General features: G+C 45.2%; 1 protein-coding gene across 4 annotated transcripts in view; it reads left to right on the top strand.

Moving 5' to 3' along the window:
- The window catches only part of PTPN11 (protein tyrosine phosphatase non-receptor type 11), a 79,690-nt gene that overhangs the window by 37,055 nt on the left and 17,388 nt on the right, over nt 1–25,247 (top strand). For 3 of the 4 annotated variants that reach the window (XM_081252686.1, XM_081252689.1, XM_081252688.1), the window contains exons 7-14: nt 11,746–11,842; nt 13,430–13,507; nt 14,248–14,327; nt 14,454–14,612; nt 18,809–18,940; nt 23,033–23,187; nt 24,279–24,346; nt 24,846–24,997. In XM_081252686.1, the coding sequence (XP_081108812.1) occupies nt 11,746–11,842; nt 13,430–13,507; nt 14,248–14,327; nt 14,454–14,612; nt 18,809–18,940; nt 23,033–23,187; nt 24,279–24,346; nt 24,846–24,997 (921 nt within the window). The remainder of the gene's footprint in view (nt 1–11,745; nt 11,843–13,429; nt 13,508–14,247; nt 14,328–14,453; nt 14,613–18,808; nt 18,941–23,032; nt 23,188–24,278; nt 24,347–24,845; nt 24,998–25,247) is intronic. The other variant, XM_081252687.1, reaches the window with a different exon arrangement.

Here is a 25,247-nt window from a genome sequence, read left to right as displayed (position 1 = left end):
CAGGGAAGTCCCAGTGAGCTATTTTGTAATCTAGTCCCATTTTTATGTTACACTTCAAAATAGCTGAGGCCATCATTTGCACAGACCACTTTTCCTATAAAGTGACTATGAACTTTAAAAAAATTACAGCAGCAAATTGGGTACCTGGTGCAGTGGTGGATTCTTTAAGTTCACTTAGGCAATGCTTAGAGAAGCAAAGTCAAACCTTCCTACAGCTTGTGGCAGTAGGGAGTTTTTTATGATCCCTTTGGCGGGGTCAGGATAGAACTTAGAAGGAAATCCTAGCCTGACTTTTCTGGCCATGGAAAAAGGTTGATTCTAAACGCTGACCTGATGGTTTCAGTCTGTGACATCTGAAATTCAGTTCATCTTTTATACATTATTAACAACAAAATGAGGGAAAACTGAGTTGGCTTTCAGGGGAAATGGGAAAAAACAAGATCACATCTGTACTCTACTAAGTCCTCTGTAGATGTCAGGCTGGGGTGATAAATTGTCAGGCACTAAATCAGGGCATTAACGTTTCATTTAAACTGAAGCTAGATCCAAATAGCTGATGGCCTGCTTTCTAGATCTCTTATGTACCTGCTTCTTAAATCCAGTCAGTTTTCATAAAATTGCCCTTTAAGGTTGGGGCCGGGGGACTAAAGCTGAGAACAGAATGAACCATTATAGAAGAACTTAGGTATGTGGAAGCAGAGACTCATTAAAATCTAAATCCTCTGAAGCTGAAGTTTGATCCAACAGCAAGGCATTATTATTTTAGTGGTTGTACCTTAGTTGTTTCCCAGGAGGTGATAAATTTGGGATCACTTCCTTCTTACTGTGTGTTCTGATGGTCTTTAAAGTGAACCAAAGCTCTAAATTGCAATGCCACTGATAATTTAACTCTGATAGCTATGTTTTGTTTGTCTGTGTGCCCGGCTTCTCGTTTTCTGTGAAACTGTGTTCTTTTGGGTAATTTTTCCCTAGAAGACACTTATAAATTACTTCCGATTTTGATGCATCTTAAAATACAAAGTCTCTTGTGAAGCTCTTTGGTTCTTTGCTCCTTTGCTCCTGAAATAAATTCAGGTTCGTGGTTTTCTTCTAGGATATGTGGTATGGTCAAAACATTGCAAACCCAAGTTTTTAATTTTTCCTATAGAGTCCCCATTTTTTTTCCTTTCTTTCCCCAATTTTTTTTTTACTGTGGTAAAATGAGATTGTCCTTTTCTGTAAACATCTTTTGTCTCCTGCATATCTCTGCCATGACTGTAAAGAAGTGGAAAGTATTTCTAGATTTGTTGAAATGCAGTAAAGTTCTGTCAAAATGAGATGGACACTAAATAACTGATGAGGCAGGTTTTGATCCTGCCATTTTGTCCCTGCGATGTGCAAGTTACCCAAAACCTGAATTCAGCCCTTGTGTGTCACCGTGAGAGGCATATCGCCTGGCTATACTTATAGGGTATCTGCCCTCTCTGTGCCTGTTCTTCCCTTTTGAGTCTCTAGACCTGAGTTGCCAAGGGGCACTGTGAGCTGAGCCTGGACATCATCTGACTGCAGGACCCAAGTTGAGGATGGAAATCTTGCTGTTGATAGTCCTTTGGCTGCCAGTCTTTGCCTTCACCCTCCTCTTCCATCTCACTGCCCCCTCTGTATCCAGAACCCCGGCTCTCCACACACCTGCTTCGTTCTTCTTTCCCTGCAGAAGGTTTCTTTGCTTCTTGACTTACGAACTTTACTTCTTACCCCTTTCAGATATTGAAACTAGCAACTTTCAGTCATTGTATCAAAGTCTCAGCGATTTTCACTGGCTCAGACGCCATTCATCTCTGGTCCAAGGACACCATCACATAGAACAAAGACATCTTCATGGACCACTGTGTTTGGGGAAAAATAGTTCTCAGATGAAGGTTATAGGGAGTTGGGCAGACATCCCCAAAATATCTCCCCCAAACAGTAGCCATTGGTGGTGGCAGTGATTAATTTGTTCATTCATTTAACAAATATTTAGTAAGCACAGACTCTATGCTGGAGTCTCTGTTCTAGGTTCTGGGGATGTAGCAGAGAACAGGTCATAGTCTTTATCCTTGTGGAATCAATTGGGAGAGACAGACAGTAAACAAAGAAGCAGGTAAGTATTCATTATGTGAGATGGTGATAAATGTTGTGAAGAAAATAAAGTAGGGGAAGATAAAAAGGGTGTGCTGATGGGGGCATCATCATGTTACATAGAGCTCTGTGACAGAGTGGCATTTGAGTGGAGACCTGATGGAAATAATGGAGCAAGGCATGCAGATAACCTCAGGAAGAACATTCCAGGCAAAGGGAACAGCAAGTGCAAAGGCCCTGAAGTGGGAATGTGCTTAATGCACGTGGTGCACAATCAGCAGACAGGCCAGTACTATCAGAGAAGGGTGAGCAAGAGGGAAATGTAGGTGGAGCCATAACGGAGGGGTCAGATCCTACAGGGCACTGTGGTCAGGGTAAAGCTGTTGGCTTTTACTTGGAGTAAGATGGAAAATCTAAGGAGAGTTTTGAGCACAGGACTGAGGTGATCACTCAGGTTGCCACACGGAGGACAGTCTGCAAGGGGAAGGACAGAAGCAGGGAGATGGGCAGGGAGGCAAATTGCAATAATTTGAACAGAGAAATAATGTTGGCTTTGACCAGGGCAGCAGCAGCGGAGGTGCTTGAGAACTTGAGACTTTTTTGAAGGTAGAATTGTCAGTATTTGAAGGTAGAGTTGATAGATTGTATGGTTTAGACAGAGGTGAGGCAGGATAAGGTGAAAGTTTTTGGCTTGAGCAATTAATTAGTAGGATGGAGTTACCGTTTGCTTAGATGGGGAAGAATGGAAGGAATGGGTTTGGGGGAGACTCAGAGGGATGAGTTTTGGGGGAAACTGGGAGGGATGGGTTTTGGGGCAAGTGATCAACTTCCACTTTAGAGATGTTAAAATTTGAACTGCCTATTACATACCTAATGGGAATATGATTCTTCGGCTAATTCAATTGTGTTACAGGTGGGATTGTACAAGAATGTTCTTCCTTCCTCACTTCACCTTGCTAACATCTCTTCACTCTTCAGTTCCCAGCATCAGGGTCATTTGTCATTTTCTCAGGGAAGCCTCCTTGATCCCTGTCCCTATGCCTGGATTGATTCTTCCTGTTATATGTGCACATAGCAGCAGATCCTTTCCTTTGTAGAGTTTACCATCCTTGGAATTCATGAATAATTTGTGTAGTTATTGGTTTAATGTTTGTTTCTTGTCACTGTGAATCCACAGAAGCAGATGGCGTTACGAGGTCTGTTGGAATAAGAAGAGGTCTTGTTCAAATGAAACTGTTGGTGAAAAAATGAAGAGACAAACTTTGATCCTGCTGTTTTATGTCTGCTGTGTGCATATTATCTAAAAAATAGTCCGGGTCAGTCTGTGGGCCTCGCAAGGAGAGACAGTCCTGTTTTGTTCTCTGTAGCCCCAGAATCCAGCAGAGAGCCTGGCACACAGTGGGCACAAAATAAGTACTTGTGTTGTGTTGAATCTGAGCTGTTTTCCATAGCAAGAGAGACTTGTATTGGCTTCAGACCCTTTGCTTATATTCACTAGGGAACAGCTTTCTGATGCTTAAAAAGTGTGGAGGAATGTTCCAGGCTTTGCTTTGAGATGTTCCTCTTTATTCCCATGCAGTTTTCATTTGGAGCCCCTGTTTGAGGCTTGGTGAATGCACATTTTAGTCTATGAGACCCCTCTACACACTTGCTTAAAAGGATGTCATTCAGGGTCGCAGTAATGAATTTCAGGCAGATTTTAGTTTTGAACCCTCTGTTTCTGATTTAAAAAGAAACACAATACACACAGACAAACCTTCCACAACACCTTTTTAACTGGGGTTCTATTTTCTCAGCTCTTTAAAGCTTATTTTCCTTAGTAATTGGGTTTTTTTTTTTTAAAGCCCAGCCTCCTTCTGTTATACAAGCCTCTCTTCCCTGTCGTGGTCTGAAGCTGTGCTCCGTTTGCACAGGCATCGCAGGCATTTCTCTGACAGCCACACAGATGTCCTGGATTCCACCAGCAGCTCTGCGAACCGACAGAGGAGCTAGTGCCTTTCTTCAAACCCACAAATCCTACTTGGAGATGGTTAGGTTTTATGGAGACAAGGCTTTAACTGCACCCCAAAGCTGTGTCTCAAAAAATAATTCTTGCTGGTGATCTCTAGCGGAAATCTTCTGCATGGTGACTAAGCAAAGCCCTATTGAACAGCTACCCCAACCAGGGCTCCAGCCTCATGATTAAAAATGCTCTGGGAGGGCAGCCTTGAGCTGTCACCAGGCTCTTCCATCCAGGCCTGAGCTCCCAGCTGCTTCATAGAAGGGCTGCTACCTTCTGGTGGGCAGAGCATCACAGTGGCTAAGGGGTTTTATTCCACAAGCTCCATTCTGGAGAAATTCCTTGTTTCCTTTGAACTGTTTCTCTTTCAGCCCACTCCACCGCCCCCCACCCCCCACCCCTTGCTTTTGTTCTGTGCCCCTCCAGTGTCAGGTTTTTCTCTTTAGAGTTGTTTTCATTTGCTGGAGATGCTTGACATCTTTACAGAGAATTGAAGAACCGAAGGTGCTTCCAGGTGCTTTCCCATCTCTGCTGTACCTTCCCCTTTGCCTCTGAACCAGCTTGCTGCTTTCCGCACTGTGGGCCTGTGCTTCAGCCTCCATTTCTTCTTAGCCCCTTTCTTCTTTAACCTTGGAACGTGACAGCCCACAGTATGCTGAAGTAACACTTTGAGAAGACACCAGTGGCTTTCTTATTAAGATTAGAAAATAGTCTTTTCTCTGGCCTCTTTCTTCCGTGAGCTGCTCTTGAGACAGCCGTCCAGTTCCTCATTCCCACCATTTTCTTGTTTCTCTGATCCGCAGCAGCATGTGCCTGGTTTATTCCTTCCTCCCCTCCCTTGTGCTCTTCTTGCTGTTCGTTGCTTTTTCTTCTCCCAACCAGTTAACTCTGGTGGTTCTCCAAGACATGGTCTGGGCCCTCTGCTTATCCTGCTTTAAACTTGCTCTTCACTGAGGAGTGCGTCCATTTTCACCCTAGTCTGATTACCACTAAGTTTGTGTTGCTTCTGGGCTCTGGTTCTACCTTTTGAATTGTGCCTTCCACACTTCTTCTTGGCTGTCATAGCTCTTCAAACTCAAGCATTCACAACCAGACCTGTTATTTTGTTGTTTTCCCCTTCAGACCAAATATCCCCTTTTACTTCTCATCTCTGGTGGTTGTCCTGTGTATTTTCTGACCCTGTAGGCTGGAATCCTCAGAGCATCCCTTAACTCATCTTTCTCTTCTTTCTCCCATACCTTGCCATTCACCAGGTCCGGTTGATTTTTCTTTCCTAGTTGTCTTTGTGGTCTTAGAGGAAGGAAAGAAACTAGCATTTATTGTCTGCTTGGTGCTGCATTTTGGGCTAGGGAAATCATCTCATTGCATCCCCAGATCTTATGCGGTAGGTAGATCTTGTGTCCCCTGGGTGCTCCAAGAGATCAAGGCACCTGCCCAGGACCGCCCAGGTGGGCAGCAGCAGAGATGGGAATCTCTCCTGATGCCAGGGGTGCAGGCTCTCATCGCCTCACAAGACGCCAACTGCTCTTTTACTCTCGGCCTCTGCCCTTCCATTTGCCCTTCATGCTAATCTACTCTCAGCATTTCTCCTGTCACTCTTCTGCTCAGAAACCTTCAGTGGCTCCCAATCTCCCACCAGAGGCATAGCATTTTCATTTTGAAGATGAAGACACTGAAGCCCAGAAGAAGGGAGAAAGTTGTCCCCAAGGATGTGGCTAGCAAGTAGTTGGCTGCCGTTTGAACTTCCAGAACTTCTGACTCTAAGTCTACCATGCTGTGCTTCTCAGCCGTTGAAGATCTCCTGCCCAGTTCTCAAGGCCCCCCATCTCCTCACCTAACCTCATTTCCCACACTGACAGAACTCAGCTTCCAGACTCTGACCAGTTTCCTTCACCCTAACTCTGAGGCCACTAACTCTGGCCTCTTAGCCACGTTTGCTTATGTCCCTAACTTGCTGGGATGTTTTCCTTCCTTCCTTGTACCCATCTTAGCCCCTCACTTGCCTCAAGCCTCACCTCCTCCCAGAAACCTGCTTCACTTAGTTTTCATGGATCTCACTCCCTAAATTCCACACCGCATAATTAATTACACACTTAATCATAGATTATTAATGATAGATTTGTCTTGTACTGTTTGCTGCTGTTTCCTATGTCAGAACCTGTTCTCCTCCGGGGACCGTGTCTTCTAGATTTGTTTTTCTGCTTCACCTTGTTGGAGGAAGGAGGTGACTTAACTTCAAACAAGCACCTGGAAAGGAACCAAATCTTGGATTGGTTTTGTCCCTCACGGTGCTTTGTAAGTGCTTGTCCATCACTTGGGACCTTCTCTGGTGATGAGAATCTCCAGCTGCCCTTTCACTCCTGGATGATGCCGCGGACTCACTGGGGACGAGCCTCCCCAACTCCACTGTGGGGAAATGGTGACAGGCCGTGCAGCGTGGCATCTGGAAGTGGGGGCTTTCAGCCTGTTACCAGGCTGCCGGTGGTGCCTGGTAACACCACAGAGTTTGCAGTAAAGAGGACGGAGTGAGAATTCCAGGGTTCCTCTGTGCGGAGGGCAGATGCCAAAGGGAAACAGAAGTTCATTCAGACCGGGAAGAAGGCCCGGTCTGGCGCCCGCCTACGTGGTTACTGCTGTCTTATTATTCGTGGCCCCCACACCAGAGAGGCCATCTGCCTGACAGCCGTCCTCAGCCCTCTTTCTCTCCTTCAGGTGACCAGCCATGAGTGGGGTAGGGGGAGAGTTAATAGGAGCTTTTACATTTTTATCTTTTTATAATTTATAAAAACCTTCTTTTATTATTGAAGTTTTCACACACGCCGAAGTCGAGAAAATAGGACGATGAACCTTCTTTTTCCCAACCCTCAGCTGTAACACTTATCAGTATTTTGTTAATCTTGTCTCCTCCCCTTGTAGCTTTGTTTTTTTTGTTTTGTTGTTTGTGGCCGCCCTGCGCAGCATGTGGGATCTTAGCTCCCTGACCAGGGATCAAACCCGTGCCGCCTGCAGTGGAAGCGTGGAGTCTTAACCACTGGACCGCCAGGGAAGTCCCTGTAGCTTTGTTTTTAAAAATACTGTACAGTTTGGTCTGGCCTTAATGGTTAGTGGCGTTATTTTTTTTTCCCCTTAGCAATTTGTCCCTGTTGCTCAGAGCAGTGCAGGCAAATGGTTCTCAGGCCACTGGCCTGGCACGTGGGGCTGCCTGGCTCTGCCCGTTCATTTGTTGTTTGTCTGTCTTTCTTTGATCCTGTTTCTCCACTTGCGTTCGTGACATTCTGGTCAAGAGCCAGTTCCAATGGTCTTTAATCAGAGGACTTTGGAAGCCTGTGAGGGTCTCTTTCGGTCGTCACGGTGACAGGGGATATTGCTACTGGCATTTAGGCTGGAGGCTGGCAGGGGTCCAGGTGTGGGGAGCACAGATATTCAACAGCCATAGATGTGAGGGACCGTTCTGCATTGTGAACACCTGTTCCATCCACACTCGGTCATGCTGCTGGGCACGCCTAATGTACAGTGTGGATTGGGGGTTGCCTTTCTCTTCATGCCTTTTATAAAGGCTTAAAAGTTTGATATAATCCATTTGTTGATCACCGTTGATTCATGTAATCAGGTGACTGTAACTAGCCTCTGGTCCTTTCTGAGGGTTCATCCTTGGTTGCAAACCCTTTGGTTGTTTTACTTGGGAAAATGGGGTATCTTGCAGCCTGTGCCCCAGCTTTCTAGTTGCCTGTCCCACGCCTTATCACTGGCATCCTGCCAGGCCCAGTGGAGAATGGGGATGGAGACGGTGACATTCAGCCGCAGGTCATTCACAGCTTTTGGTGCCCTGGGGGCAGCTGAGAGGGAGGTTGTGGAAGATCAACCTTGAAGGGGTTGTAAACTCCTGGGGGCAGGGCTTGTTGGTTATTCTCCTGCCTCTTCTGGCCATCAGCCTGCTGCTGGGGAGGAAGCGCCCCTTAGCAGGCGGTAGCTGATTATCTCGGGTGCAGTCGGGGAGCCTCTGCAGGCAGAACATGGAAAGTGACAACTTCTGAGTTCTTTTTATTTTCAGTCTCACTCGAGATGGATGGCAGCCTTCCACTGTGGGAAATGAAATGTGTTCAGGCAACTTGGGCCCCAGGCGCAGATGAGAATGGGCTAATGGGCACTGAGGAAGGAGCGGGGCTGGCCAGGGAGAGGCACACTGTTAGTCATTACTAATCCGTGACAGCTGCCAGCCGCTGGCGGTTAGCACTCTACTGCGCCTGGGACACAGGGCCTCTGGGCCTGTCCTTTCTGGAACACTCCAGGGCCCAAACTGTCTCAACTTGTGTGCTGTTCAAACCTCAAATCCGCATGGAAGAAGCAATTGGTAACTTAATGCAGGATGAGGGAAGCCAGAGGCTGAGCTGAGTAGATGGTCCAGCCAACATGCTATGGGTATTGGTGAGGGTTTCCCTGGCCTGGAACTCTGGATTATTCTAGCAAAGTGTTCTTGGTGTGTGAGATGATTTTCGGTGGCACCCCATCACAGTAAGATCGAATTAGCGAGTGAGGAAGGTTTTTCTCTTTTTAACCCTTACCCATTCCTTTTGACGTGGCTTAGGAGAAGGTCTGAGTACAGTTTTAATATGCCTCTAACACCTACCTCTAACACCTGCCAGTGTCCCTTTTCCTTTACAAAGTCTCAGGCATGCTACAGTATCCAGGTAGAATTTGACAATATTTTGTTTTTATTATATTCCTTTTTCTGGTTACCTTCCATATATGGCAAGTCATACTGGTTTTCATGTGGGCTAGTAATATGCAGTTTCCTTTTGAAATCCATTTTCTGAAGGGGAAAAAAGAGGCTGTTAATTTAAGAAAACAACTGATATAACAGGTGATGTGCTGAGATGGCACAGCATCTTGAAGATGCTTTTCAAATGACTAAGGATCGGGAAATGCTGTTTTAATATTTTGCCTACGTGGTTTTTCTTTATGTTGAAGGCCAGGCCGACAGTGTCAGCATGGGATGCTGAGTGTGGGCCCTGTAGTGCCGAGGCCATCGCCATGATGGTCTGTGGTTTGTATGTCTCCCTCCACCCCCTTCTGTATTTATTTGTTCATTCAGCGGATACATTTTGAGTGCCTACTTTGTGCTGGATGCTGTGCTGTTTGCAGGCAAACAAGGGTGGTCCATGCTCTCTAGTAGAAGAGACAAGATTGTAAAAACGTAGCTGGGATTCAGTGTGACGAGCGTACTCACGGAGGGAGGTGCTGCAGCCCTTGCACTGGTATTGTGAGCCACAGGGAGGTCATGCTGAGTGGGTCAGGAGAGCTTCCCAGAGGAGGAGGTATTTGCGGTGGGTCCTAATGAGTAAGTAAAATGTAACCATTCATAGGTGCTCAAGGCAGAGAAAGGGAATTCTAGGCAGAGGGGATGGCATGAATAAGAACATGAAGGCCTGAAGAAATATGGTGAGTTCGAGACCCTTGTGTATATTTGGTGTGGCTAGAGTGTAGACAGTGCGCCTTAACTCTTAACACCAACCCTGTGGGGTAGGTAATTAGGATTAGCCCCACTTTACACTTGAGGACACTGAGGCACGGACAGGATAGTAACTTGGCGAAGCAGAAGCTGAGGTTAGCGACAGGCCTCCATTAGCTCAGAGAAGGTTTCCTGAGTTGTTCTGAAAAGCGTGCATTTGATCTTGAAGGCAGAGGGAGAAATTGAAGGTGATTAAACAGGGTGGGACTGGGTGAAATTTGCCTTTTCTAGAGATTGCTCTGGCAGTGTGCCCTCCACAAGTGAAGCATCACTTGAAGTTTGTTTCATAAGTGAACACTTGAATGCTTTGCTGTCAAGTTTGTTTTGAATCAAGCACCTAGTTATTTCCTAGCCTGTGTCCCGCCCTCCCCCCACCCCATTGCGGCTTTTGTTGATGTTGTTTCTCTTCACTTGGTTAAGTGATTGATTCAGTTCATAGTGTTTGAACCTCACCTTAATGTCTAATAATGAAGATCACACTTTCTTCCTAACCCAGCAATATTGCACGGTAAGGCTGGCTCACAGTTCAGAGGAAGTGCCAGCTCCAAGAAGGCAAATGGCTGTAATTACTTACAGTGAACTCATTTGAGAATTTTGAGTGACCGTTTGACTGTCAGAGTTCTGCATACATTGTATTTTATTTCTGTCCAGGTTTCCACTGGCTAAACACTTTGGTTAGGAGCTGTGTGTCAAGGCCAAATATTGCATTTTGAAACTGAGTGTCAAACTAGCAATTTAAACTCCTGACTTTCATACCTGTCTGTGAAATTCAGATAAATGAACTGGAAATCTAACAGGGCTGCTGTGTTACGAAATACTGACTCCGCCTCTCCTTGTAGAGAAATCTCTAAGGGAAAATCATTTTAGCATATATAAATATATTAAAAATATATATAACACACTTTTCCCCCCCACTTTTTTAGTCTTCCTTTCACTTTCTTGATTTGCCCCATTTGTGATTTCCCATTCAAATTAGGCTTGTTTGAAACCAAGGGTCCCTTGAAGAGGCACTTCTGGTAATTTTGAAAATGAAACCTACTCCTTGAAAATGCTTCAGCCTGGCTTGTCCACCTTCCTGTCTGTTTCTGCAGCTGGTGCTTCTCACCACTTCCCCACATCCTCTCTTCCCCTGGGGCCAGCTCCGCTGTGGCTGCCTGGTTTAGGCTCTTGCCCTGATCCCCACCTCCTTTACCTGCAGAGGTGTCCTTCCTGACCCCTCGCTTTGGGAGCCCGAGAGTCCTCCTCCTCCGTCTCTGGCTGAGGAGAGGATAGGGGCCACCTCCCCTCAAAGCATAAGAGAGCGGGTGTCTGTGCAGACGCAGGCTGGCTGCCCAGGGCACTGACATGGGTTTGAGGCATAGGAGGACTCTAAAGCCTTGCTAACGAAGCTTGCATGCCCATGATCTAGTGGTACCAGCACTACTTCCACTGTCCCCCAGGATCCAAATTTGAGAACTGACTTTCAGCTTGCTCTGAATTAATCGATGGCAAAAGGCAGATCATAAAATCCTCAAGAACATGGATCACATGTATTATTTGGATGCTGTATACCAATGCTCACTGGCTTTCATTCTTAATAATTGTTATTTTAAAAGGTTTCTCTTCTTATAAATATTTATTTATTGTAGCAAATTTAGGCAAAAAACAGTTAAAAAAGAAAAAGAAAGAAAAGAAAAAGAAAAAGCATAATCCCACTGCTCCGAAAAAAATAATCCCCGTTACTTTTTTGGTGTACATCCTTCTGCGATTTCTTACATACACAGGTGCGTGCAGACATATGGGCTTATGTAATACACTGTTTTGGAACGTTGACCTGCTTTTCAGTTAATACTTAGTCTGATCATCATTCCAAGGCACTCAGTATTCTCCTAGGATATCTTTTAAACGTCTGTAGAACATCTTTTGTATGGATGAACGAAAGTGTTTATTTAGGCAGCCCTTTCTGGTTGGACATTTATGTTGCTTCCAGTGTTTCTGCCACTCTTGATATAGCATTAAGGTGAACTTTCTTGTAGCTATTGCCCACGACTCTTGAACATTTCCTAGGATAAATTCCCTAAAGTGGAAGTGCTGGGTCAAGCTTTTTTTTTTTTTTTGAAGCTTTTGGTGCATAATAATATTTACTTTTGTTTCTCTCTAGACACTACAACAACAAGAATGCAAACTTCTCTACAGCCGAAAAGAGGGTCAGAGGCAAGAGAATAAAAACAAAAATAGATATAAAAACATCCTGCCCTGTAAGTATCAGTATATTTCTCCATAATAGTCATTCTTGGAGGTTTTGATTCCCCGTGTCTCAGTAACTTTTCTGGGGGCCATGTGCTTTCTCAGCAGATCCAAGGCCTTAGCTTCTTTTAATTGTAAGTAGTTTCCAAAATAATCAGCTGTTTTGGGGATGGATGGCCTCTTTCACTGAGTTCCTGTGATGTTGATTACGGAGCAAAATTGCCACTGGGAGGCTTAGTGTGTGGTTGTTTCCTTCTGTTAATTAATTTTGTCTGCCATAGGAGAGATCATCTCAAGGCTTGCCATCTCCCAGGGTCTCACCGTCAGGCTCAAGGGTCCCAGGCTTGTGTCCTTGCTTTGCAGCGCCCAGCCCTTGGGTCTTGGGGATGGCACGCCTCCTTTCTGGGGCTCCGTTCCCTCATCTGGGGAACAGACGAGCTCCTCCTGGGGGTTCTTCCAACTGTTCCCTTCATCTTTTCCGACATCCCTCATCCCTTGAGCTCGAATTACTGGAGATTCAGGTGCATACCTATGCTTTGCTCAGAAGCAGACCTTGTGATATTCATAAAGCAGTACCTCCTTTAACACCCAGATGCTGCCAGGTAGAGCCTGAGTTGAACTGTAGTGAAAAAGAGGCCCAGAAGGATGTAGGCCTTGGGTGAGGATCCCAGAAATGGCACCACGCAGTTGTGATAGCTCACCTCCCCTGAGTGCTGTCTCTGTGCCAGACTCTGAGTCCATATCTCACTGAATCCATATCCCATGCACACAAAGCAGGAGTTCTTATTATCCCCATTTTAGGGACCATTTTATAGCAAGGGCACAAGTGGGAGTGAGTGGGAGAATTGGTACTGGAGCCCCCAAAGTCACTGCTCTTAGCCCTGAGCTCTAATGCAGGGTCTCCAGAGTGGGCTGGGTAAGGCAGTCTGCTATGGGACAGGGAAGGAACATTTAGAATGTCTCTTGATTTACATCCTTTGTCTAAAAAAAAAAAAAGAAAGAAAATTTTAAATCTGATGTGCAGCTTGATGGCAGAGCGTGCATAATGTTTTTACCCAATTTAAAAATAAGGCTTGTGTGTATCTATAATTGTATATATATTTCAGTGTTCAAAAACTTTATTATTGAAGTTTTTTGGGCAGCATGATCAGATTGGAGAGCACTGCTGTAATGTCTTCTCAGGCCAGAGCTATTTTGTCAGATACTGTAAACCCATCCCATGTGTGCGTGTGTGTGTCTGTGTGTGTGTGCGTGGCATAGTCTTTCTGTATACATAGGTGCGCACACACAGTGTATGTGTATATCACATCCATATAGATATTTGTAATGTGTGCAGGTGAGGATGGGAGAAAGTGGAGGCATTTCTAATACTGAGGAGAGACAATGAGGAATTTGTAGAGAATCATTTTGAGCCACAGCATGGTCCTAATGACGTTGGGGAAGCATTGCCCTCTTTATGTCTTAAGTTTTCATTTCTGCTCAAGAGGTCTAAATGGTACTCATTAGTAAGATGTGGGGATGTAGGAAAAGATGAAGGGAACAGTGTTATGCAGTATCTATTGATAAATAGAATATTATTGCCCTTTCCTCCCTTAAAGATCCCAATCAGATGTTTCTTCTGATTAACATCATATTCTTTAAAGATGGGGAGTCTGAAGCAAAAGAACATTATTCTAGTAAGACATACAACTTTATTACTATTTCTCAGTGTAAAATGTGTTGCTTAGGTAAAACACTCAGATTTTTTTAAAATCAGTAATGTATTTTTGTATAAAATTTGGTCAGTAGATACTATCATCAGAATCCTGTTGTCTAGATACTGTATTTAATTCTACTTCATTAAAAAAAACACCCTTTTTATTATGGAAAGTTTAAAATATATTCAAAAGTAGACAGAACAGTATAAAGAACCCACACGTACCCATCACCCAGCTCCAACAATTGTCAACTCCTGCCCAATCTTGATTCATCTATATTCTGATACACTTCTCTTCTCTCCTCGAACTGTTTTGAAGCAAATCTCAGACATCATGTCATTTACCTGTAGTTTACTCTTCCTCTAAAAAAAAAACCCAAAAAACAAAAATACCTTTTGTTTTGAAATAATTTAGACTCACAAGAAGTTACAAAAATATGTAGAGGGTTCCCATGTACCCTTTACCCAGCTTCTCCCAATGATAATATTCTATATATCCATAGTACATTATCAAAACCAGGGGATTGACATTGCTACTTTATTCTCTTAAAGAAAGCATTATGAGGCGCCATATTCAGATTATTGTCTAAGATTTAGTTTTTAATGTTGTTTTATCATGAAATGAGCAAAACTTGGACTCGTTGAGGATGCACTGATTTGAACTGATTTGTCCTGAAGAGGCCTCAGTACCTTTGTGACCATGGTCTCTTTTTCTTCCAGTTGATCACACCAGGGTTGTCCTACACGATGGTGATCCCAATGAGCCTGTTTCAGATTACATCAATGCAAACATTATCATGGTAAACTTTGTTTCTTGTGGTGTTTTCTGACTGTATATTGCTAGCCAGTTTTTGTATTTTAAATCCTTCCTCATGGCCTGAAAGCAGTTTTCAAATGTTTGAAGTATTTTCTTCCTAAATTTCTAGCCTGAATTTGAAACCAAGTGCAACAACTCAAAGCCCAAAAAGAGTTACATTGCCACACAAGGCTGCCTGCAAAACACCGTGAATGACTTTTGGCGGATGGTGTTTCAAGAGAACTCCCGAGTGATTGTCATGACAACAAAAGAAGTGGAGAGAGGAAAGGTATGCTATATACTGTACTTTTTTGAAGTATTGGACATGTCAGGTTGAACATGTTAAGAACTGAATAGGGACTTCCCTGGTGGCGCAGTGGTTAAGAATCCGCCTGCCAGTGCAGGGGACACGAGTTCAAGCCCTGGTCCGGGAAGATCCCATGTGCCGCAGAGCAACTAAGCCCGTGCGCCACAACTACCGAGCCAGCGTTGTGGAGCCCGTGTGCTGCAACTACTGAAGCCCGCGCGCCTAGAGCCCGTGCTCCACAACAAGAGAAGCCATCTCAATGAGAAGCCTGCGCACCTCAACAAAGAGTAGTCCCCGTTCACCGCAACTAGAGAAAGCCCGTGGGTAGCAATGAAGACCCAACACAACCAAAAATAAAATATAAATAAATTTATTTTTTTAAAAAAAAGCTGAGTAAACACAGTAAGCTTACTCTGACCCTCTGGAAAAAAGGGAGTAGGAGAAATTTGATTATGACATATTTTGGTGCGGTTTTCTTTGTTTCTTCTTCTTAGGGTTCATGGAGCTTCTTGGGTCTATGGGTTTATAGTTTTCTTCAAATTTGAATAATGTTTACTATTTCTTCACATATGAACTGCCAACCCACCCTGTCTTGGGATACCAATTACACATATATTAGGCTGTTTGAAGTTGTCCTATAGCTCACTGAGACTTTCTTCATTTTTTTTTCAGTTCACTTTTTTCCCTCTGTGTCTGGGATAAGTTAGATAAGTTTCTTTTGCTATACATGTTTCAGTTAATCTTTTCTTCTGCAGTGTACAGTCTGCTGTTCATCCTATCCAGTGTAATTTTCACAGTAGACATTGTCCTTTTCATTTTTTATTTGAGTCTTTTTAATATATCCTATGTCTCTCTTCTTAACATGTCCATCATTTACTGTACCTTTTGAACATATGGAATATATAGTAATTTTTTAAATGTCCTTGTTACTAATCCTATTATATATGTCATTTCCTTTTTCCATCTTAGTGGTTTAAGGTAGGAGAGTAAATCCAGTCTCTGTTACCCCATTGTGTCCAGAAGCAGAGGTCATAAAGTGAGTGTAAGAAGACCTGTCTGGTACCTTCAGGGGATTAGAGGACTAATCAATAAACATTGATTTCACTTGTCATGTGAACTATACTTAGGACTTCTAAGCATTTAAAAAATCAATTTGAACTATCCAGACAATATATTCAGATAAACATTCCAACTCCTTACAATTAAAATTACCTTTGTCACCATCCCTTGTCCACCCAATTGTTCCCTCCTCCAACATAAACCCTCTTATCAGTTTGATATGTATTCTTCTACACTGTCTTCTTGGCGTTTGCATACGCATGCGTATAATAGGCATTATATACCTACCTTTGCACGTGTACATGTATTTACGTACGTACGTGCACCTATAGAAGTACATAGTGCTATTTTCGGACAAGTACTGTATGAAAAAGTGCTGTCATATAGTAACTTTATTGTGTATCTTGGTGTTTTTCTCCCCGCTAAATATATGCTCTAACTTCTTCTGTTAGTACATATTGACCTATCTCATTCTTTTTCGTAATCGCATGGTATTCCATGGTATGGATGTACCACCATTTGCTTAACCGTCAGATACTAGGCATTTAAATGTTTCAGTTATTGCTCTTATAAACAGTGCTGAAGTGGACAGTCTTGTTCTCGCTTTTGTATGTGGTAAGTGTTTTTCTAGGTTAGATGTCACGAAGAATTGCTAGGTCATAGGGGGTGTGCATGTTGTAAATTAAAAAAAAATTTTTTTTTAATTTTTCTTTTTTTCCTCTTGTTTTTCTTCCGTTTTTGAAATTTTCGTGTTTATTTTTTCTTGTTTATTTATTGTTTTTGCTTTTGCATGTTGTAAGTTTTAATAAATTCTGCCAACTACCCTCTAGAGTGGTTGTCCCAGTGTACGCTCCCCCCAAGCAGCATATGCCCAGTACCCATCTCCCTGCACTCTTCATGACACTTCAGGTTTTTAAAAATTATAATATCCCACACTATAGAGAAGCAGACAGATCTCACTGAGTGACAGCTCTATGTGTTATCCCAAAGTGAACCCCATCCATTGTGGATTTTTTAACATGGAAAAGTTCTCTGTTTTTGTTTGTGTTCTAGTCAAAGTTCTTTTTTTTAGATATACTTTAACTGGTTTATGTAAAAGTTGCATGGAATGTAGCAGTCATACCCTATAAAAAGACAGGTGGGTGATTTTGGATTTTAGCCCTTCTAATGTAATTTTCTTATCAGTTGTGAAGGGCGATGTGATTTTGTAAGATTTTCGTTGTTGTACTGCTAGTTGTTACACTTCTGAATACCTTTGAGGCCAGGTCTGGTCATTGTGAAACAGAGGCTTCCGCTAGCAGCTGCCTGCAGTAACAGTAGATATTCTTGAATTAATGGACAAGTTAAAGTGTCTTCATAGTTTCTGCTTCAGGTGAGTGTCACCTGCTCTAAGTATGGAAAGGAAAACTGAGCCCTCCGTCCTGCCTGTTGCCTGATTGCAGTTGTAGGAGGCCACCTGTTCTCAGAGGACTTGGGGGCTGTGAAGAGAGGGTTCTCGGGTCACTTCAGAGGGGTCAGGATTGGTCCCTCTCAGAAGAGCTGCCAGAAACTCCTAGAATAGACAGACGTTGGGCCAAGTCACTCTGCCCCCCGCTCCTTACCTCCTTCTCCCGGCCTTTGTCTGTTTTCTTATTCTTCCTCTGTACTCTGCTGCTGGAGAGGAGGACATGATGGGCTTTCAGTCTCCCCGCGAGCGTTTCTGGTAACTTGTTCGCTTGTTATCCCCTCCAGTGCACAGAAGAAAAACCAGACTCTGAATTCCCTTTGATTCCTAGGCTTTAATTTAAAAGCTAAAGTATTAGCACTCACATTTTAGAATTTGTTTGCCAAGGTTTACATCAGAGTTGCGGAAACTGGGAGGAGGGCACAGTAGATTGCAGACATGCAGAGTCGGCTACAGTGTTAGGAGTTGTGATTTAATTTGTCTTCTTTTGAGCGACCAGCAGTCCTCAGAATTGATTGGAGAGTGACAGCATTGAGTACATTTAATAGTCAAAGTGTTTATTTGGGTATTATAAAAATTGTGTCAAATCTGTCAAAGAGGTTTTTGGATCTACAGAATCGTGGAGGGAAAGCTGAATTCAGAATAATACATAAAAGACCACATAAGCCATGGTAAGCAGAAAAGTAAACACTGTCCATTAATTCTTCTGTTGACCTTTCCTCCTGCCATGTTTTTTTTCTTTCCCTCAGTCATTGACTGTGGAGATGTCTGCAGCTGCTCTCTGATTTCTTGTTTTATAACAGTGAATTTCTCTGTCTTCCTAATGTACAAGGTAGATTCCTCTTGCTGATATTTGTGTCTTGGTTGTTGTTGAAAGTGAGTGGTGTGGGTGACTGCTCCCAGGAAAAAACAAGACACAAAGGCATTCTCTGCCCAGGACACATCACCAAATATATGCAGAGTCATCTCTCATTGAGCAAAATATCTTCCTCTTTGGCAGCCAGAATGATTCCCTTGGTGCTATATTCTCCAATCTGCCTGCTGTGAAGCCAGCAGCTATTACAGGCTTCGCGTTCCCAGGCACCCAGTTAAACGAAGGTGACGTGTGTAGCAGGTATCAGATGGATCTGGATATAGAAAAAGCAGCTGGTTCAAAACCCCATCAGCTGCCTTTCTGTGCTGGAGTTATTCACACTTGGGTTAGATAAGGCGGGGAGACCTCCTACACTGGCACGGAAATGGACCAGACAGTCTGGCTCGTTGGGCAGCCCATCCACCTCCAGAGCCCCTGCTTGCCTTCCCTGCAGAGTGACTGGCAGATTCAGAACTGAGTGCATGCTAGGCAGCACGCTCATACCGGGTAGTGCCCTTCTTTCTGCCTCTTTGTTTCTTTAGAGAGAAATAAACAAACGCTGACTCTCCTTAGACCTGTGGCTCAAATTAGACAATTTTGCAACAGCGGCTTTCTCTTCCCACTTCTCCCTGGTTCTCCACACACTTGCTTTTCTTTTTGAATTCTTCTTTCCTTCTTTCAAAACCCAACAGTTAGATACCAGACAGGCCATTTTCCATGTTAGTGGTCATCAAGGAAGACTTGAACATTGGTTTTCTTTTGGTTTCGGCTTTCATGTCAGAGTTCACAGAGATTAACTGTCTTTTCTCTGATCCCTTCCAGAGTAAATGTGTCAAATACTGGCCTGACGAGTATGCGCTAAAAGAATACGGGGTCATGCGTGTTAGGAACGTCAAAGAAAGTGCTGCTCATGACTATACGTTAAGAGAACTTAAACTTTCGAAGGTTGGACAAGTAAGTATATTGTCGTACTTTAGAGACTTTGGTAACTGCGCGTGGTGTGCGCTAATCCAGGCTCGTGTGGTTACTCCTGTCTGCATACCTTCAGGCATTCGTTCACTCATTGAATAACATCCATCTTATCAGGCGCCTTCTATGTGCCAGGCACCGTCAAGGTACTACTGATGCATCGCAAACCAGACCGGCACAGTCCCTGCCCCCACAGAGCCTAGGGACGTGGAAGGTTAAGGAGTGAATAACCAACTAAGCTTTCCGATTGTGCTCCAGCTGTGAAAGCCACAGGATGGTATGTTAGAGAGTGACTGGGTACCCGAGATGGAGTAAACAGGGAGGGCCTCTCTGAGGGGGTGCCACGCAAGCTGAGACCTGAAGGTGGAGCAGCATCCAGAGGGTCAGGAGAGGAGTGTTCTAAGCAGAGGGAGCAGCGAGTGCAAAGGCCCTGCGGCCTATTCAGTGACCAAGTTCCACGGCATCAGCTTTTAATTGCTTGTAGTTCAGGTTTGTCCCTGGGGTGACTAACTTTGAATCCAACAAGATTTGGATTCATTTTAATTTCATGGTGAGAGGGGCTTACTTTTTCAGAGTCCTTTGGGGACACAAAGGTAAGCGAAATAGCCTTTGTCCTCAGGGAATTGCATTCATGTAGCCGAGAGAAGCCATGTATACAAAGTCCTGTGCTGTCGAGCAGACACCGGCTGTCACACCCGTCTAAGGTGCTGGGGTTCTGCTGAGGCTGGGCTTCCAGCCGGGGCATCAGGGAGACCGTCTCAGAAGAGGGTGGGCCTTTAGGTCGGGGTCTCTGTGGGAGAAGATGGTGCAGGGAGGGCCTCCCAGATGAAGTGTCATTGTCAGCCAGGGTTCTGAAGGGCCAACATCAAGGAAATGGGGTTTACAGGGAATGAAGGCAAGTGGGGAATTGAGGGAGTAAACTTGGGTTGAGAGAGGTTGGGACCAAGTTGGGAAGAGCCTTAACTCTCATGTGAAGAAATGTAAATTTTAGGGACTTCCCTTTTGGTCCAGGGGTTAGGACTCTGTGCTTCCATTGTAGAGGGCCCGGGTTCGATCCCTGGTTGGGGAACTAAGACCCCACATGCCGCAGGCATGGCCGAAAAAAAACAAAAAAAAAAGAAATGTAAATTTTATTCATTGGCTGGTGTAGGACCCGTGATGGTTCTTGTGCCAAGTGGACACATGTGGAGACAGGTGCCAGGAAGGTGTCCTACAGCTCCCCGAGGGAGGAGTGGGATGGAGTGACTCCAGTGGCCAGGACGCCTGTAACCAGGAGGGCTCCACAGAGGTCTAGGTCTGATGGCCTCTCTCCACGTTTTGCTTCTTTTTCCTTCCTTTGGAAATGAATATGATATAAAATGCCAGAATAAACTCTAGAAGAGAAGCGAGGGATGTGAGAGACCCCTTGGGGGGGTGAAGTCTGCAGGGTGTGTAGGGATAGTTTGGCTATTGGAGGAGGAGGAGGAATCAGACATCGTAGGGTTTTGAGTCTGAGTGGACGGTGGCACTGTGGCAGAGGTCTGAGAAGCTGGAAGATGTACAGGATGGTAGGGCTTGAATCGTTTGGGTAAAAGATGGTAGGGGAGATGGAAGGAAGGGGCCTGACGGGAGATAATTGTGGATGTAAATGTGAAGGGATTGATGATGGCGTGAATGAGGGGCGAGGGCTGCAGCAGGTTTGAGGAGGGAGGGAGGATGAGGCACAACCTGCTGGACACATAAAGTTTGAGATGCCTTTGAGACGTCAAGGCGAGGATGCCAGGGAGGCAAGGGTGGAGGCTGGACGATGAGGGGGATGGGATCTAGAGCATCGTGGATGGGTTGGTTTTGATGGATGGGGATAGCACTTCTTGGCCACAGGAGGGAAAGAGGAGAAGGTGGCCACAGGTACAGCGAGGGGAGCTGACAGGGATTTGCTCTAAATTCTCTATCAGGCCTGAGGCAAGGCCATCCATTGATGTTCAAAGGGAATAAGAAGAGGTGAAATGTTTGAAGAAAGTGGGGAAAGGATGAAATAGTCATTGTGTAGCAAAGCAAGAAATCCAGTAAATTTCTGGGCAGTGCTGAGTGCCCATTGAGGTGGTGAAGATGAACATTCAGTGATACCAGTCACCTGGTGTGAGTTTTCTCCAAGGGCACTCTGTTCCTTGGGTACAAAGCAAAGAAAGTGGGTGGTTAGGTTTGTCCAGGCTTGGGGCTTTGCTGGGGCGGGGAGGGGTGTGTGTGTTTGTGTGTGCAGTGGATGGAGAGAGGGTGGAGGGAGTGGAGGTCTATGATGGAGAGTGGCTGTCAGGAGAGTGTGTGGAATCTGAGCTGGGCAAGCCAGCAGCAAGGGCAGGAGGAGGCAGGCGGAGGGTGGAGGAGGGGCTCAATGGTCTGGTGAGTTCCATGAGGTGGTCGGGGGACTGAAGTGAGCTGGAAGCCTCTGCAGTTGTGGTCCAGGGTGGGATGTCAAACTTCTGATGTCAGCGGGGGTGCAGTTGTGGGGAGAGGGTGGAGGTTCGACTGCAGAGACTGAGAGGAGTTGTCCAGCAGAAATGAGACAGAGATTTAGAGGACATCGGACAAAGATTCCAGATAGGTTTTTCTTCAGGTTTAGTGATAAATTACCCATCTTCTCATTATCAGATGTTTCTCAGTAGCAGGTGGATTTTTCTTCAGTTTTAGTGATAAACCATCCATCTTCTTGTTATCGGAGATTTGGGAGGAGCAGGTACGGGAAATGTTGGCGTTTGGGTTTGTGTTTTGCACCCTCGGATGCAGGTGCTGATCATTTCTCCAGAATTGCTGGTCACAGGTTATCTGCTTTTTTGTAGAGCTCGTTCCATGTTTTCTAAAGTTCTATCACATGATCTCATTTAAGCCTCCTGATTGCCTGGGAAGGAGGGGTGGGAGCAGAGACCTCAGTGGCCATTTACGAAGGACAAGGAGCAAGGATGCTCCGGGCACTGGATCTGTCTCGTTCCCTGTCCTTTCTGTGACCCCGGTAGCCCCCTGATCTTTAGCTCACTGGTAACATCCAGAAAAATCTTTTTCTGACTCAGCAAATTAAATGCATATAATTCAAGAAAGGATCTTGATTGTGGTTCAGATTCCCTGGATGTTCTGAAGGTTACTGGTGGTGGACACTGGTCTAGTTACTCTCTCTCTCTTTTTCTAAATCCCCTTTAAAAATGTTACTTAGCTTGGACTGTCTCCAGATACGTAGGAAGAAGATGTAGTGACGAATGGTGCTGTTACAGTGATGTAATCTGGGTAAACCCAGAACACGATGCTTTTTGGTTTTTTGTGGTCTTGGTACCCTTGTCAACCTTTATTAATGTCAGTCCTCAGAAGAGCACCAGTGTGCTGAGTCTCTTAACTGTCTCCTGTGCAGTGGCTGTGTGTTTAATTGACGTTGTTTAGTCCTCACAACGGTAGGTATTGTGACCTAGAGATTCTTATCTCCATCGGCAAATGAAGAAGTTGAGGCTTAGAGATGTCCAGGGGCCGCAGTGAGTGTGAATCCTGAAATTTGGGCCTAAATCCACCCATCTGATTGCAAAGCCTGTCTTCTTATCTGCTTTGCACCAAACAGAGGTTTAAATATCATATTATAATAAAAGTGTGTGTTGAGGGAGGGGAGGAGGGCCGGGTACAAAAAGACAAAGAGGAACAAGGGCTTGAGGGAATACCCGTTTTCTCACCTGGTGGGAGGAGAGCCCTGAGTCCCAGAGGCCTCAGTTGCCTGCCAGGTAGAGCTGCACTTGGATGAAGAGGATCAGGGACCTCATCTGCCCCTGGCTGAGGATTCAGAGACGGATTCAGGCTGTGGTTTCCTGAAGAACAAATAGCCGTACGAGACATCTTGGTTCTTATGACAGAGGCCAAGGGTTGCCTCCAGGATTGCTCAGCCAGACCCAAAAGGAGGAGAGGTCTGGGAAACTGGTGCAGGGGACCTGTAAACAGTGTGTGAGGCGGCTCTGTGCGGGCCCGGTCCCCTGGCTCACGTAGGATCTGGGAAAGCTGGGGACCTGACGAGTCCTCAACCCCTTGATTTATTTCATTCTTTTCTGGTTTTTCTTGGCTCTACTCCAGGGGAATACGGAGCGAACGGTCTGGCAGTACCACTTTCGGACCTGGCCGGACCACGGAGTGCCCAGTGACCCCGGGGGCGTGCTGGACTTCCTGGAGGAGGTCCACCATAAGCAGGAGAGCATCACGGACGCGGGGCCTGTGGTGGTTCACTGCAGGTGACCACCCCTCCCACCTCCAGGGCGCTGCCTGTCCTGTGTCCTGACGCCCGGGGGGCTTGTTGTTCCCTGCCCATCCCCAGCTCTTTTTTTATTTTTTTTTTTGCGGTACGCGGGCCTCTCACTGTTGTGGCCTCTCCCGTTGCGGAGCACAGGCTCCGGACGCGCAGGCTCAGCGGCCATGGCTCACGGGCCCAGCCGCTCCGCGGCATGTGGGATCCTCCCGGACCGGGGCATGAACCCACGTCCCCGGCATCGGCAGGCGGACTCTCAACCACTGCGCCACCAGGGAAGCCCCATCCCCAGCTCTTTAACTGAGGGAAAAATTTAATCTCTGTTTGAGGCCATTAAGGGACCACTTTGACCCAAAGTACATTTCTTCTTGATCCTACGGGACCACCGTGTACCTGGGGGTGGTGGGGCACAGGGTGGTAAACACAGGCCTTATTCTCAAGGAGCCCTTAGTCTGGTAATGTTTGCTTGGTTTTCTTTGTTAATATAATAATTTAGGATTCATCTCTTTGATTGTGCTTCTGTTCTCTTTCTCCACGGAAATAAGGTATATTTTTTCCCCTGACAATATAATTGTTTGCTTCAGAAGATTCGGACTGCTTCCCATCCAGGCTTCTAGAAGCCAGGCCCATGGCCTCTGCACCAGAGTTCGCAGGCTGCTGGTGCCCAAGCTTAGGTTTCGTGATTATACTGGGGAAAGTTTGGTTTCCTAAATCTCTTTCATATGCAAGTAGATGTGTGTGATACGTGCTCTGTACCAGCATCTGAGCTCAGTGCTTTTCATCCGTTACTCATATTTGATCCTCACAACCTATTTCACAGATGAGGAAACTGAGGGTCAGAGAGGTTAAGGGAGTTGCCTCAGACACATTGTGCTGGAGAAGCTGGACTCCAAGTGTAGGATGGACTGAGTCCAAAGCCCTGTGCTCTTTGCTAATATATTTGCAAATATAAATAGACAACCTTATAAACGCTCCCAAGAGCAGACATTGTTTCTGTTAATATTAATAGCTTGGTTTTGCGTATAAAACCCTCATGAATGACTCCGTTGTCCTCGCTCTCCATCCTTCTGCCCACAGTGCTGGAATTGGCCGAACAGGGACGTTCATTGTGATTGATATTCTTATTGACATCATCAGAGAGAAAGGTAGGTCATCCGGAGGACAAGAAGCTACAGTTCCTGTTTTCAGTTTATGGAAGGAAAGTGCTAGTGAAAATAGCTGTAAAAGAGAATTGAATGTTAAAATATTTTCACAAAAATCTAGGCCGGAGACTTCAGCTTTCAGTATGTTTGCCAGAGAACAGAAGTGATGCTGTTTGAGCTTTTGGCATAAAACAAAGCCTAGGAGCTGTGGGTGCCACTGCTCTGGTCTTTTGTTGAACATGCAGCTGCCTAATCCTTGCTGATGGTATGGGACGGTGCTGTTGGAACGTGAGGGACCCCTCACTGCTGACCCTTTACGCTGTAATCTTCTAGGATCCTTGGTATTGGTCAGAAGGCCAGTGCTGTAGCCCTTGGAACATGTTCGGTTAGAACGTTAAAGACTAAATTTGCTTTATCTCTGAGTCTGCTAACAGTTGTGCATTAAACCACTTCACATTGTCTCTGCAGTTTATCCTGATACTCCATGGTGCTTGCTTTGTAGGTGTCGACTGTGACATTGACGTTCCCAAAACCATTCAGATGGTGCGGTCTCAGAGGTCAGGGATGGTCCAGACAGAAGCACAGTACCGATTCATCTATATGGCCGTCCAGCATTATATTGAAACACTACAGCGCAGGATTGAAGAAGAGCAGGTACCAAGCCTAGAAGGCTGGCGTGTGGATTTTCAGTGGTTTTTTCAGGGCAGCTTGGATATGCTCTCCTTCCATGCAGAAGGACAGGCTCTGATAGATAACTGTCTTTCTTTGAAAAGGAGAAACAAGTTCCCAACCAGGAAGGGCCTCTCTGGAAATGAATTATTCCCTACTTCACAGCTCTGATTTTTCAGTATGGAGTAGCTCAGGAAGGGGCACCAGGCCTGACAGATTGGGGAAACAGCCCCAG

This window comes from Mesoplodon bidens, assembly GCF_964165515.1.
Source record: "Mesoplodon bidens genome assembly, chromosome: 13".
NCBI lineage: Eukaryota > Metazoa > Chordata > Mammalia > Artiodactyla > Ziphiidae > Mesoplodon > Mesoplodon bidens.
Note: the sequence above shows the minus strand (reverse complement) of the source record. Positions and strands in the feature narration are given on the sequence as shown.